We start from the raw sequence: 15,009 nt of genomic DNA on the forward strand, positions 1-15,009 counted from the left end.
TTGAGCCTGGCAACCACCAGGCGGCGAACCTTCCCGAGTGGTCCTAGAACCTGGAGAATCCAAGAATTCAATTATCCCTGACTTTGGGAGAGGGGTGCGGCGCGGAGCTAACCAGAGGAGGTAATATTTACCTCTGTAAAGTAGCCCTGCTGAGCGAGGTAGGAAGCGTCTGGGGCCAGGTGACACCATAGAGGTTTCAGGAAAGACTCGTTTACTCTCGCCGTTGGAAAGCGGCCCCCGCAAGATTCCAAAAATCTAAGTCTCCTGCTATTGCTTATTCATTTTCCGTATAAATTGTTAAGACTTACAAGGTGCTTTAGGCTATGTAAAGCGCATTCCCGGCGCATGACTCTTACTACAACCAGTAAGACAAGTTCTTTTTTCCCTACCTAGGAAATAAATTTAGGCTAGGAGAGGTTATCTGTGATGCTTAAAAGTCACTAGATTCCAGAGCATTTGAGCTCCGTCTTCAAACTGTATCTGATTCCTTCCACAACACCGCATAAAGTTATGGTTGCTAACAATTTATCATGTAAGTGATCTTAGTGTAGACAGTAAATAATGGATAAGGACGTGTAGACTTACATTTTAAAGAATAAATAGTAATCACGGTTAGGAATTACACACCCTCCTCTTAGTTTAAATAATCTAGTTCTACATAATTCGCCTGATTCAAATGCAATACATGTTCATTGTAGTCAATTTAGAAGAAACTGGAAAGTACCAAAGTAGGATTTTAAGATAAAATACAGGAGACGAATATTTGAATTTCAGATAAGTAACCAATAATTGTTATGTATTTTTACTAAATCTGGCAACCTCAGGCTAAGGGAAAAGAATCATCCACAATTAATCATTTTAACATTTTGGTGCTTGCTTCTGTGACATTATAATTAAAGCAATATATGGATAATATTGTACACATTTTCTCGTTCCACTTGGTCTATGATTAGCATTTTTCCTGGTCAAATATTCTTAGAATAGTGCATTTTCACACTTTTTTTTGGGGGGGGGGGCGCTGGGGATCGGACCCAGGGCCTTGTGCTTACAAGGCAAGCACTCTACCAACTGAGTTATCGCCCCAGCCCCATTTTCACACTTTTATGTACTAAGAATTCCCCCAGGGAGATCTTGTTGACATGCAGATATTTTGTTTCCGAAGGTCTGGGTTAGGTGCAACATTCTGCATTTCTAACAAGCTCCTAGGTGGTGTCAAGTCAAGGGTACAAGGACCACACTTCCGCACCTATTTTACACTGACCTAACAGTATTCTATCTTGAAATTCCCATATCCTCGGCCCAGGAAATGGGTCATTCGCCCTATTGTTGGGCACCTCAAGTGTGTGCGGAATCAGACAACCTTGAAGTTAAGAATTGGACCATTGGGGAGTAGAAGTCAGGGGATAGCCTAAGGAGACCCTCAAACATGGCAAGCTGCACCCTACCCATGTAAAATGCATTTAAAATCAACTTTGTCTCACACTGGTCTCAGAGACCTCTCTCCTCAACCATCGCCGGCTCGCACGCCAGCCCTCCCGCACTCAATTTCCCTGCGAGCCTCTCCCGCAACGTCAACCCGACGCCACCGCCGCGGCGAAATCCCGGAGTGGATTTTGGGATCATGCGCACGAGCGGCGCACTGGGCATGCGCAAGCGCGATCCGGCCGGGTGGGTCGCGGGCTCAGGTAGCGCGCGGTGACTGCCGGCTATAGCCGCGACCCGGGTCGTACTCGCCGCACATTGGAGGCTTTGGCCGCCGCTCGAGCCTGCCCGACGCCTTGGCCCCCTTGTGGACGGCGTTCCGGCCCCACCACCTGGACCCACCGGCCGGCCGCTACCTCTGGCACCCAGGCCGTCGCAGTGACCCCGCCCCCGGGCCGAGGATGTGAGGCGGGCCGGGCGTCCCCGCACCAGGCCCGGGCGCCGGCAGTGGGCGTCTGGGCCTCGCCGGGCAATGGCCCTGCTGCCGGTTCTCCTCGCCTCCTGGGCCCGGGGCCAGTGAGGCGGCCGGCGGGCGTGGGCGAGCGGCCCCGTCGCGGCGCGGGCGCCATGGAGGGCGTGCTGTACAAGTGGACCAACTATCTGAGCGGTGAGTGGCCGGGCCGGGGGCGCGCCAGGGGCCGGTCCTTTGTCTGAGCGGCCGGGGGCGACGGGCGGACGCGCCTTGTGGGGTCGCAGTCGCCGCCCCTCCGGACACCGCCGAGAGTGGCACGGACCCGGCGTCTCTCCCAGAGCAGTTCTCTCATAGGACCGTGACCTCCCTGCGGTTCGGATACGACCCTCTCCGGGGCTGGGTGAGAGCTTCACGGAAAGCTACAGAAGACCAGGCTTTGAGGTGCCTTGAATGGCACGATGCCACCGGGAAGAAGGCGCTAACAGCGGTTCTGGGATCCTCTGGGAGACTCCCGCATTGTAGCCAGGGAGCAGGAATCGCCCGGCTCCCAGCCAGATTTCACACAAATGCCATCAGTCACCTGGAATTCCAGGGGTGAAAGGTCTCACATAAGTCTCCAGTGCATGCACTTTGACTTTGTCACCGTTGGAGTCATCTGCGATTACCCGATTGCAATTCAACAGTATGCCTGAGGTTTTTTATTTTCTCACTGAGCATTTCCTTTGTTTTTACAGACTCAGAAACTACCCTAAAATGAATGCAAATATGAGCAGGTGTTTCCTTACCCTGCTGAGCGGAATGGCTTAAAAAATGGTACACTCTTTCCAGTTTCTGGAAGTACTTTATTCATGTCTCAGAAAGGTTGGAACTACTGTTTAGCTGTGAATGATGATTGAAAATGAGCACTTTTATTATTTGAGTAACCACTATTTAACTTAAAAATTAAATATGCTGGAAACTGTTAGACTCTTCTTTGCAGTTAAACGTTTTGTTTTGGAAAATGGGCAATTTTAATGCCAATGTGTTTGAAACCAGATATGTTCTCAGTTTCTGGTAGAATAGGGGAGATTTCCCCACTTTTTCTTGGGACAGTTGTTTAAAGGTTGTAGTGTGTTGATGCTCTGGGTGTTTTAAGAAAGATGAGTGTGCCTGAGGGGATCGATTGGCATGTAAACTTTGAGGAGGTCACAGCACACAGCACAGACAAAAGTCCACCTGTTGGGTGTACCCAGAATCTTTTCCCTTTGCATAATATGTAGTTAGTAGTGAGTTCTGTTTATTCTTCCTGTATAATTACTAGAGAGATCACTAGAGTGAATATGTTTATGGCCTCTTCTTCAAGGACCTCCACTCATGTCAGCTTTTAGATTAGATGAGATGTGAATAACTCAAAGCTGGGCTTCAGTTTGGTGAACACCAGCAGCTGTTTAAGCACTGTGTTAATCTAAGAGGAGGAGGCTTGGCCAGGCAATTTTCCCTTTGAAGTCTCCCTAAGCTGAGATGTGTGGATCTTATGTCCTTGAATCAAATCAAATTGCTGGTCCTTGACCCCTTTCTCTCACACAGGTTTTTTGTCTTTTTTCTTTCATTCTCAGCATTCATCCTTTCTTCATACCTTTCTTCCACCTCCCTTTCCTTTTAAAAGCTTTTCTTCCTTTTTTCCCCTCTTCCTTTCTCTATGAAAAGTTATGTCCCTTAGTACAATACCTATATCCTGACAGTGAAATGCCTTTTACATTGTTTTCCAGATTGTCCTTGTATAACCCTCATTAAAGCAAGATTTCTCTAAAAGAATCTTTTGGAATCTTTGTCACACAATGCGCATATCATCTGTTCTGTTGGAAAAGAGTTCATGTTATCAGGTGCCAGGGTAGAAACTTTAAAGGGGCTCTGGAGCCATTGCCAGAGGTAGCTGATGGTTTGCTCTATTTTGGGGGGTTGCAGGAATCTAGTGCTAGACAAGTGCTCTATTACTGAGCTACATCCCCAGTCCTTTTTATTTTAGAGTCAGAGTTTTGCTAAGTTTTCCAGGTTGGCCTCTGATTTTTCGGCTCATCTTCTGGAGTAACTGAGATTACAGGCATCTGCCACTGAACCCAGCTCAGAGGCAGCTGTCTTTACATTATGCTGCACGTTCCTTTGACTTACGTGCCCACTTCTTGTGGCCATGCTATTCATACAAGTCCATCACACCATTGGCTACTTTTCTGGATGTACTTAGAATAATGGTTCAGCACATTTTCTTTCATTAGGAGATAAATTTACTTTGGAGAAGATTGGTAATAGCCTAGGAGGATCATATGAATTCTTGTTTATTCCACTCTCCTTTGCTAGTGGGTCTCCCAAAAAGAACATGCTTGTCAGTGACAAACTTTGATGGCAATATCACTACTTTTTCTTCTTCTGAAGCTTATTTTTTAAATTAATTTTTTTCTTGTGATTTTGTACACAGTAACTTTAAAATGTATATAATCCAAGTCCAAGATTATGTCCATTCTGGATTTTTTTTCTCCAAAGGATTATAACCTATGCTTCTTTTAAAATAGCTTATATGTTTCTGTCATGTGGATAGCTTAATATGGAATACTTTGTGTCAAATTGGAGTGGAGAAATTAAATCAGTTTATCACTTGATCCTTAAATCCTTGGAGAATGTTAGCCCCCCCCCTTTTTTTGGGGGGTGCTGGGGATCGAACCCAGGCTTTAACGAAGAACCTTCCAAGCATAAGGAATGCCAGTGTCAAGTCCCCAAACCAGGACAGAGATCAGTGGATTTGAGGAAAGAAAAGCAGACCCATCTGACTGGAGAATTGAGAAGAGCACAAAAACTACACAGATGCCGGGGTGTGTGGGAGACCCAATATTATGGGGCCTCATTGGCTGATTAAAACATTGTGGTGTGATTGTGTATACATATTGTGTACATATGTGAGAGAAGAGTGGTGAAATTTAAACAAGTTTACTCTTTTTGCAGTGTAGAAAGTTTTGTGGTCCCTTCTTTGTATCTCTCCTGCATTTATTATGTTTTACCAAACATTATAGTTCTTTTGTGAGTCTTTTGAATTAAACTTATAGGTATTGATTACTGAAAGTTAGAAACATTAAACCCTAAGAATGGCATCTAAATAGTTTGCATGAATATACCTTTAAAGTGCAGAAACAGATAAAAAGTAGTCTCCTTTTCACTCAGTTGCCAGACATATTTATGTATACCCTGTGCTCCTTCAATGAAAAATGGAAAAGAAGAAACAAAAAGCAACTTCTTAGCCATCTGTCTTTTGAAGGGCAGAATAGTGGACATTCTGGATTTAGTTTGAATGTCTCTTCAGATGTTAGATCTCTCAGTCTAAGATGCAAAGGAAATAAATTAAACATTTTACAGACACCCATATTTTGTGACATACACAATATGCTACTGTAGCTACTATATGCTTATTTATTTTTTTAATATTTCAAGACCTAAAATTTAGTCAAGGAATATTATATGTGCAAGGCTATACATTAATGCTGTAGAATTCTGGCCCAGGAGTCAGAGACCTGAAATTGAATACTATCTCCATCACTGCTGACTGCTCTCACTTTATCATTTTGAGCTGTAGTGTTTTCCTACATAAAAATAATAAATTTACCAGTTCATGATTATTAGCACTTAAGAGTGTGCCAGCCACTATTCTAAACATTTTACATATATTAGTTAATTTGATTTTTGTAGCAGTTTTCAGAAGCAGTTGTCTTTATTATCCCTATTTTCCAAATGAAGACATATTGAGTGACAGAGCAGTGGAATGAGCCCCGGCTCACACATAAGTGACTCCAGAGTCAGTGCTCCATTACATAATACTTTTAATGGTCCTTGCTGCTAGATCATTATATAATTCTTGTTGATGCATAATGTACCTATATTTGAAGTATGTTTGACCTAGAATATAAGGCTAGTTGGGGATAGGAGGTGGAGAGGAGTTCAGGAGTGAGGAAGGCTTCGAATGCCCAATATTGTGCCTATGCTTTGCCACAAGGAGATTTTTTGAGTTGGGTTTTTCACTTTGCAGTTTTAAGTCCCTTTCCTGCAGACAGGAGGGCTGCTGCTAAGCACTCCAGCCAGTTGCATACTTCCTGAGTGTATCTAGCAGATTAGGGCACAAGTACATTGTAGCACTGCATTTCAAACATAACAAAAACTTCAATCATGCTGACCAGGTGTTTGTCATTGAGAAGGTGCTATAATTTTGCTCCCCACCCCCCTGCAGCTGGAGAAAGGTGTCACTTGTCCTATATGTTTGTGCTGTGTAAACAGTGCCAGGAATACATCTAGAATATGAATGATTCAGAACAGGATACAACTACTGGTCAATGTTTTCTGTTGTAGTTTTAGCATCTTTATTGAGTTAATAATACAGGTATCATAAAATTGACCATTCTTAATAATACAGGTACCATAAAATTGACCATTTTATATATGCAGAGTACAAACCATTACCACAGTTTTAGAGCATTTTCATTGTTCTAAAAAGAAACCCCATTAGAAATCACTCACATACCCTGCCCTTTTCTCTGAGCAGTCTCTAATCTGTTTGCATCAATTTGCCTATTTTAGTATAAATGGAATTATAAAACATACATATGGTCTTTATCTCTAGTTTCTTTTCCTTGGCATGATTTTTTTTTTTTTTGGTTTACCTATGTTGGAGCATGTATCAGTACTTCATTCCTTTTTATTGCCAAATAATATTCTGTTGTATATATGTATACCACATTTGCTTATCCATCCTTCAGTTTATGGACATTTAGGTTATTCTCTTTGGGGGGCTATTAAGAACAGCATTTCAGTGAATATGTATAAGTTTTTATGTTTTCATGTCTCTTTGGCTATGTATCTAGGAATAGAATTTTTGAGTCATATGGTAACTCTTTGTTTAACAATTTGAGGAACTGTCAAATTATTTTCCAAATAATGGTTTATTGCTAAACCATTTTAGCAGTCAAAGATTCAGTTTCTTCATATCCTTGATGATACTTATTATTGATTTTTTTTTGTTATAGCTTATCAGTGTATATGAAATGGTTTGTGGTTTTGATTTATATTTTCCTAATGATATTGATCATCTTTTCATTTGCTTTTAAGCCATTTGTATATTTTCTTTGGTGAAATGTTTATTCACATCCTTTGCCAATTTGTTAATTGAGTTATTTTTTCATTGTGGAGTTGCAAGAACTCTTTATTCTAAATATAAGTTTTTTATATAATATATGATTGTGATACAGTACATGATGTGCAGGTATTTTATTCTGTAGGTTTTTTTTCATTTTCTTGATAGTATCATTTACAGCACAGAAATTTTAAATATTGAAGTAGACCAATTTATAAAATTTTTCCTTTTATTGCTTATCATATATTAAGAAACCATTGCCTCATCTGAGGTCATGAAGTTTTAGTCCTGTGTTCTTTCTTTTATAGTTTCAGCTTTTGCCTTTAGATCTTAGATCCATTTTGAATTAATTTTTGTGTATGATGTGTGATGTGAGGTTGGAGTACAAGTTCATTTTTATTTTATTTTTTATTTTTTGGTACTGGAATTGAACCCAAGGTTGCTTAACCACTGAGCCACATCCTTGTTCTTTTTTGTATTTTATTTAGAGGCAGGTGCTCACTGAGTTGCTTAGGGCCTCGGTAAGTTCCTGAACCTGGCTTTGAACTTAAGATCCTCTTGCTTCAGCCTCCTGAGCCACTGGAATTATAGGCATGGGCCACCGTGCCTGGCATGAGTTCATTCTTTCCGGTGTAGCCATCTGGTGGTTAACTTTTACCCATGGAATTCCTGGTTTTAGTGACAGTAAGTTAGTTAGCTTTCCAACACTATGATGAAATGCCTGAGAAATCAACATATAAAGAGAAAAGATTTATTTTAGTATTGGAGGTTCCCATCCATGATCGATTGTCCCTATTGCTTTAGGCCTGAGGTAAGGCAGCATGTCATAGTAGGAGCATGTGGCAGATGAAAACTGCTTACTTCATGACCAGTAAGTAAAACAAGAGGGAACCAGGGTTCCACAGTCTCCTTCAATGTCATGCCTGCAGGTTTTCACATGCCCCCTTGGGGTCCAAGCCTTTGTTATGTGAACATTTGGGATCATTGAAGAAGCAAACTAATAACAGAGTTACAGGCCAGAATATTGAAGTGTTTATGTGCAAAAGGTTGAAGTCAACCCTGAGTTCAGACCTTTGCTTTACTATTTTCTAGTGCTGCCACCCTCACCAAGTTACTTAATCTGCCTGAATTTCAGTTTTAAAATAACAGCAATAATAATAGGCATACCTAGGTTTGTTAAGAAGATGAAATTGATAGTATATATGAACCTGCCTGGTACATAGTTCACTTAAGGATAGGTTAATTAAATAATTGTTTTGATTAAAGATGCCTGGAAAATTCAGTCTGTGTATTCAGCTTTCTCTGTGGAAACTGTGGCTCATGACTTCTGAGACTATATATATCCTGAATTCCTTAAATATTCCCTTGGAAATCAGAGCTTTATAAATTATAAAAGAAAAGATCCAAATAAACCATCAAAAATTTGTACTTGACTCTACAGTTATGTGACAATCATATGATTCTCTTTGGATGACTCATAATTATACATCATGTAATTTCACATTCCATTGGTTTGTGCTTCTGCCTTCAGAAAAAAATTAATAATTTAAGGAACTTAAGAGATGTGATACCATGGTCTCATTGTCACCCCATCAAAAGTGGCACTAGTTTTCCCTCTGATCTGATGTGCGATATGGTCAGATGCTGGGAATGATCCATAGATTCCTTTATGTTCGTTGCAGTGGTGAAGACTGGGGATCTTTGTTCTTAGGCTGCACCCTCAGTGTTTTACCCTTACCACTTCCTGTTATCATTACTTTCCATTAGGAATAGATTTGAGACAGTCAGAAAATCAAACTTTGGAGCTATTGTTGTACACAAAATAGATGAATGAAACAACAGGGAGGGCATGTCCAAAAAAATAGTGTGATGCTTAGGTGTTTCTCTTCTTGGATTCAATTTCAAGTTTGCCTGTGAATTGTACGGCAGCACCAGAGAAGATAGAGATGATGGAAAATACATAGAGAGTACTCATAAGAGAGAGGGCTGACCTTTCTTAGTATTAAGTCACATCAAAGAATGCAAAATATTTGCTTGAGAATCCACTCCATTTCCTTCAGATAGAATTGTTCCTGTATAATCCAAGACAAAATTGCTCTGTGTTGATTTTTAAATGCCAGAGAAATTGTTTTACCAATCTACTTTCAACACTGACTAGTATCCCTTTTCTTTTATTCATTCATTCAAGAAATATTCAGCACCACTTGTCAGACCCTGGATGCATGTTGGAGATACTGCTTGGAGTAGAATGTGATCTTTGAGCTAAAGAAGATTGTAATCTAGTGGAAATCCTTCCAAAGAATGAAATGCACTTCCAGTTAAATTTTGTGATTTTGACTTGGCAATGACTTAGAGGGAGTACATTGCATATAACTGGTCCCTAGAGGAGGTTAGGTGTCGACTTTGACCTTCTGTTGCCTTTACTGGAATTTTAAAGGCAAATTTGGGGCACATTCTGACAGGCTGGAATGTTAAAAGTCTTTAGTCATCCACCTTAACATTGAAGATGTCCTTTTGCTTTTATCCCTGTATATTGGCCTGTATATTTGACTTGGACGGACTTCAGTCCTTCAACATTTGAGGCCAGTGTAAGCATCCATCTCTCTGTTTATAAATTGGAAAATAATGCCCAAAGGAATTAAGTGACTTGCTCAAGATGGCACATGTGGATGCTGTAAGTCTAAACTTGAACCAAAGTTTTCCTGACTCTAAGTAAGATGCTGGTGGGACATACAAGAAACACGTTCCAGAAAAAAATACCCAGTTTTGTTGTCCAGAGTACATAGAAGTGATTTTACAGCACTCTCTAACAGAAGGTTCTGAAGAGAATTTCCTACAATCATAATTATAGTCTCCTCACCATCTGTAAACCTGACTTCCCACTAGACTGCCAATTCTTGAGGGCTAGAATCCTCTTTTCTCTATTCTCCCAGCCTAGCGAATTATAACTGCTCAGAGAATGCTATGTGTATTAATTAATGTAAGTTAGAAGTCTGTAATTTAGCTAATGCTTGGTTACATGTTATGATGAGGGGTGTTTCTTCTTTCTTCCCTCTTCCCTAGCTATAGTAAAAATGTTACTGACTGACCTGGCAAAGGAATCCAAGTCTTTGCTATCCACTGCCTTGTCCAGCTCCACTAGGATAGCTGAGATGGAGGGAGGTTCTGATGCCATGAGGTGTGACTGAACTCCAAGGTTGGACTTTGGAAACCAGTGCGGTGATGGAAGTCAGGGGTCACAGTATATCGATAACTGTGCTTTTCTGCAATTTGAAGTGGTAGGTTTTGCTGGGTTCAGTGGTACATGCTTATAATCTCAGCTAATTGGGAGGCTGAGGCAGGAGGATTGCAAGTTGGAGGCCAGCCCCAACAATTTAGCAAGATCCTGTCTCAGAATACACTCTGGGGAGGAGGGGTAGGAAAGAGGAGGCACTGGAGACTGAAATGGAGCAAATTAAATTCCATGTGTGTATGATTGTCAAAATGAACCCAACTATTATGTGTAACTATAATACACTAATAAAAGCATTTAAAAAACATTGGGGGTATTTCAGCAAAGGAATAGCACAAGGGAATTTGGGGAGTAGTAGGTAATGGAATTTTTCTGTGTCTTGATTATTGTGGTACTTATTAGAGTACTATGCATTTATTGAAACTTGGAATGGTTTGCCAAAGAATGAATTTTATTTTATGTAAATTTTAAAATATTTTAAGTATCTGTTGTCATGAGCAAGCTGTGCCATTAACATGGACTGGAAATGTTTGTGTCTTTCCACAATGTCAGAATTTGTTGAATAACAATAAATTCACAAACTATATCACTCATTGGTTGTAGTTTACCAAGTATTGAGTACTCATAGGTCACTTGGTAGCTATGAGCTGGGCAATAGCATCAATAGCATATTCTTTTATTCCAGTATTATTAGTTTCTGTAAAGAACAATTTACATAATGATATATAGGTTACAGAAATGCTAAGAAAGGGTTAATAGTGGCCACAGAGTTTCAGGAGGACATAATGAGTAAAGGCAAAAGAGAGAAATGCAAAAAATGTCACTGCAGGTGGGCAGAGAAGATTAGGAACCGGTCAGAACTTGTTCAGGGCACGGAGCTGTCAGGGTGTGGAATTTATTTTAGACCAGCATCTGGACAGCAAGCATTTTCAAGGTGGGCCATGTCAAGCATGAGATGGAGATGAGCTGAGCCTCACCCCTACCTGAGGACAGAGTTGGAAGTTCCTTTTTTGTCAATCTCCGAAGCATTCACTTGATGATCTGAAATTGGTTGGTGTGCCACTGGTATCCATCCAGTCCTGCGGTGTTTCTCTTTTTATAGGTCTCAAGTGAGGGGGTAGCATCAGTTGGTTGTTTGGTGTGTTCAATAAGCTCATAGGCCTGGTTTCTCTGATATGGGTTTGATATACCCATGTATTCATGTGATTCTGATTTAATTTGAAACGTTTACAGGTGCTCATTTTTTAATAGCACAATTAATTTGTCAGATTGTGCCTTAAGATTATACTGTGCAGCTGATGGTTGTTTACTTGTATAAACAAGGGGTACAGTCATTCTACCTTGGCATGTATCCAGAATGAAATAATTCACAGCAAACTACTGCTTCATAAAGTAGAGTAACTCAGGGTTAAGCACAGCCTGAAAACTGCTGTTCTACACATCGGAGCAACTCAACAGGGCACAGCCTGCTCTCCATATCTATGTAATGGAGTCCATATGTCCCCCTTTATAGTGATGTGTTTGGAAGAACTACTTGTCACAAGGCTGCTGGGAGGGAAAAAAAGAAGCAAATCTACAGTATTTTTTAGTCATAAGTGGTGTGACTCATAAGTCACATTTTCTTTAGGAAATAAGAACATTTCTATTTTGAAATTTTGATTTTAAAATAGTAGTTTTTGTTGGGAATAAAAACAAAGAAATTTTAGTACAAAATGAACGTGAGCAATACCAATTTAGATCCAAATATAAGTGCATAATTTGAAGAAAATTATGCTCATTGAAAAAAATACATATTGTTTAACACTATTTGAATTTAAAATCGTTTCTGGTTTAGTGACAGGTGCCTGTAGTCACAGTTACTCAGTTCCTGGGGATGCTCAGGCAAGTGGATCACTTGAGTTCAGAAGTAGAAGACCAGCCTGGGCAACATAATATGACTCTGTCTCTAGTAAATTTTGCAAGTGGTTGCTAGTGGTATTGTAGAAAGATATTCGCACTATGTGAGAAAAGAACAAGCTTGTAGCAGTTTTGAAATAATGATCTTCAGATATTTCTAAATTTCATTAATAATGTTTGAGGATGTTTTGTCTCTTTCAGAGTATTTATATTTTTCACTTCTTTTGTTAATTTTTTTCTGAATAGTATATTATTTTTGGATTATTATTATTTTGGATTTCTTTTTTTTAAATACTTTTTTAGTTGTTAGTCAACCTTTATTTTCAAAATTTATTTATTTATTTGCAGTGCTGAGAATCGAACCCGGTGCCTCACACATGCTAGGCAAGCACTCTACCACTGAACTACAGTCCCAGCGCCTGGATTTGTTTTCTTAAATTTCATTTTCAGATTGTTCATTGCAACTATGCAGAACTAAAATTGATATTTATATATAATGTCTTGCTGAACTTGTTTCTAATTATTTTGTTTTTAGTAGATGGCATGAGTTTGTTTTTGTTTTAAATATATAGAAGAATGTCTGTGAATAGAACTAGATTTGCTCTATCCTTTCCAATTTGGATTAATGTCTTTTATTTCATCTTTCTTGCCTACTTGCCCTGGCTACACCTCTAGTCAGTGTTTAATAGAAGTGGTGAGAGCAAACATCCTTGTCTTGTTTCTAATCTTAGGAGGAAAGATCCTCTCTTTCCACCATCATATGTGTTAGCTATGGGTTTTTTGTAGATGTTAAGGTTGAGTCCTTTCTCTCCCTAGTATGTTGGGTGTTTTTTATTATGAAAAGAGGTTACCTTTTGTCAAGTGGGTTTTTTTTTTTGGTATATGTAGTGAGATGATTATATGATAATTTAGAATTCTTTTGCTTGAAGAAAACACCCAGTTCAGACAGTCTTAAAATAAAAAGGGGCATTTATTGGCTTACTTAATTGAAAAGTACCAAAGGATTTCTTACCTTCAGGCATAACAGTGTGATTGAGGGACTCAATCACTGTCATCCAGTTTTGCCCTTTTCTCCCTCTGCCCCCCAAATCCCCCAATTCCTTTTTCTTTTTATGTGCAAATCATGTTTAGGTCTCATGTGATGGCACAATCACTGCCAGCAGCTCCAGGCAAACATCCTTAAGACCAAAGAAAAAAGAGACTGTCTCTAGTTCTTTCTGTCTTTCCCCAGTCCAAGCAAATGTCTCAGCATTTTCTCTGGTTGCCCATTCTGAGAGTGACATTGAGGCCAGGCTGGAGCTGCTCAACCCCACCCCAAACTACATGGATGAAGTGTGGAGAGGGGGTTTTCAGCAACAGAAGTATGCTGGGTGGATGCTGAATTACCATAAATAAATGTCATGTATACTTTCTATAGTGAAATAATCCAGGATAATAAAAAGTATATGAAATCATCATTTATATGTTTTTAGTTTTCCTTTATGCCATACCTGGCAGTGGTAGTTGATATGATCTAAAATTATTTCTGCTTATTATTGTTTCCTGTCTAATCCTTCCAAGCAGGAAGTTTGATATCACATACCATCTTTTTTTTTTTTTTTTTGGTACTGAAGCCAGGGGTGCTTAACCACTGAGCCATATCCCCAGCCCTCTTTTATATTTCATTTAGCGACAGGGTCTCACTAAATTGCTTAGAGCCTCACTAAGTTGCTGAGGCTGACTTCGAATTTGAGATTCTCCTGCTTCAGCCTCCTGCGGGTTTACAGGTATGCTACCATGCATGCCCAGTCATATTCCGTCTTTTAATAGAGGATAGCAATAAAGAGGGTGGGGATTGAATAGGAAGCTTTCTTAGTCCAGTGGTAATCTAAGGGAGCAGGGACTGGTACTGATTCACAGTTTTCATATGCCCTTTTGTTACCTTTAATATTTTATCATTTCCAAGGTAACTGCAGATAAATTTAAAACAAGAAGTAGATTAATGGCCTCTTTATCATCCATTCCCTTTTTCCTTTGCTTTTTTCATTGCTGGACTGTATTCCTGTTTGCCCAGTATAACACATTACAAAAGAACTATCTCAGTACTAATCTGGACTCTCTATCACTCTGCATTTAAATCTTGTCTAATGAGAATGAGAATTCTGTGGTCTCTTTATGTGCTTTGGAAACTCTAGGAACTTTTTGCAGAAAAGTGTTTTCTTTTTTTTTTTTTTATTGTGAACAAATGGGATACATGTTGTTTCTCTGTTTGTACATGGCGTAAAGGCATACCATTTGTGTAATCATAAATTTACATAGGGTAATGTTGTTTGATTCATTCTGTTTTTTTTTCCCTTCCCCCCCACCCCTCCCACCCCTCTTTTCCCTCTATACAGTCCTTCCTTTCTCCATTCTTGCCCCGCTCCCTAACCCTAACTCTAACCCTAACCCCAACCCCTTCCACCCCCATTATGTGTCATCATCCACTTATTAGCGATATCATTTGTCCTTTGGTTTTTTGAGATTGGCTTATCTCACTTAGCATGATATTCTCCAATTTCATCCATTTGCCTGCAAATGCCATAATTTTATCATTCTTTATGACTGAGTAATATTCCATTGTATATATATATACCACAGTTTCTTTATCCATTCATCAATTGAAGGACATCTAGGTTGGTTCCACAATCTGGCTATTGTGAACTGAGCAGCTATGAACATTGATGTGGCTGTATCTCTGTAGTAACGCTGATTTTAAGTCCTTTGGGTATAGGCCAAGGAGTGGGATAGCTGGGTCAAATGGTGGTTCCATTCCAAGTTTTCTAAGGAGTCTCCACACTGCTTTCCAGAGTGGCTGCACTA

At 39.8% G+C, this 15,009-nt stretch overlaps 1 protein-coding gene across 1 annotated transcript in view; it reads left to right on the forward strand.

Moving 5' to 3' along the window:
• Positions 1-1,673: 1,673 nt before the first annotated feature.
• Positions 1,674-15,009, forward strand: part of Plekha8 (pleckstrin homology domain containing A8) — a 61,004-nt gene continuing 47,668 nt past the window's right edge. Inside the window, 1 exon segment of the mRNA XM_047561300.1 lies at positions 1,674-2,089. Coding sequence (XP_047417256.1) covers positions 2,050-2,089 — 40 coding nt within the window. The 5' untranslated portion in view covers positions 1,674-2,049.

Source organism: Sciurus carolinensis, chromosome 8 (genome assembly GCF_902686445.1).
Source record: "Sciurus carolinensis chromosome 8, mSciCar1.2, whole genome shotgun sequence".
Taxonomy (NCBI): Eukaryota; Metazoa; Chordata; class Mammalia; order Rodentia; family Sciuridae; genus Sciurus; species Sciurus carolinensis.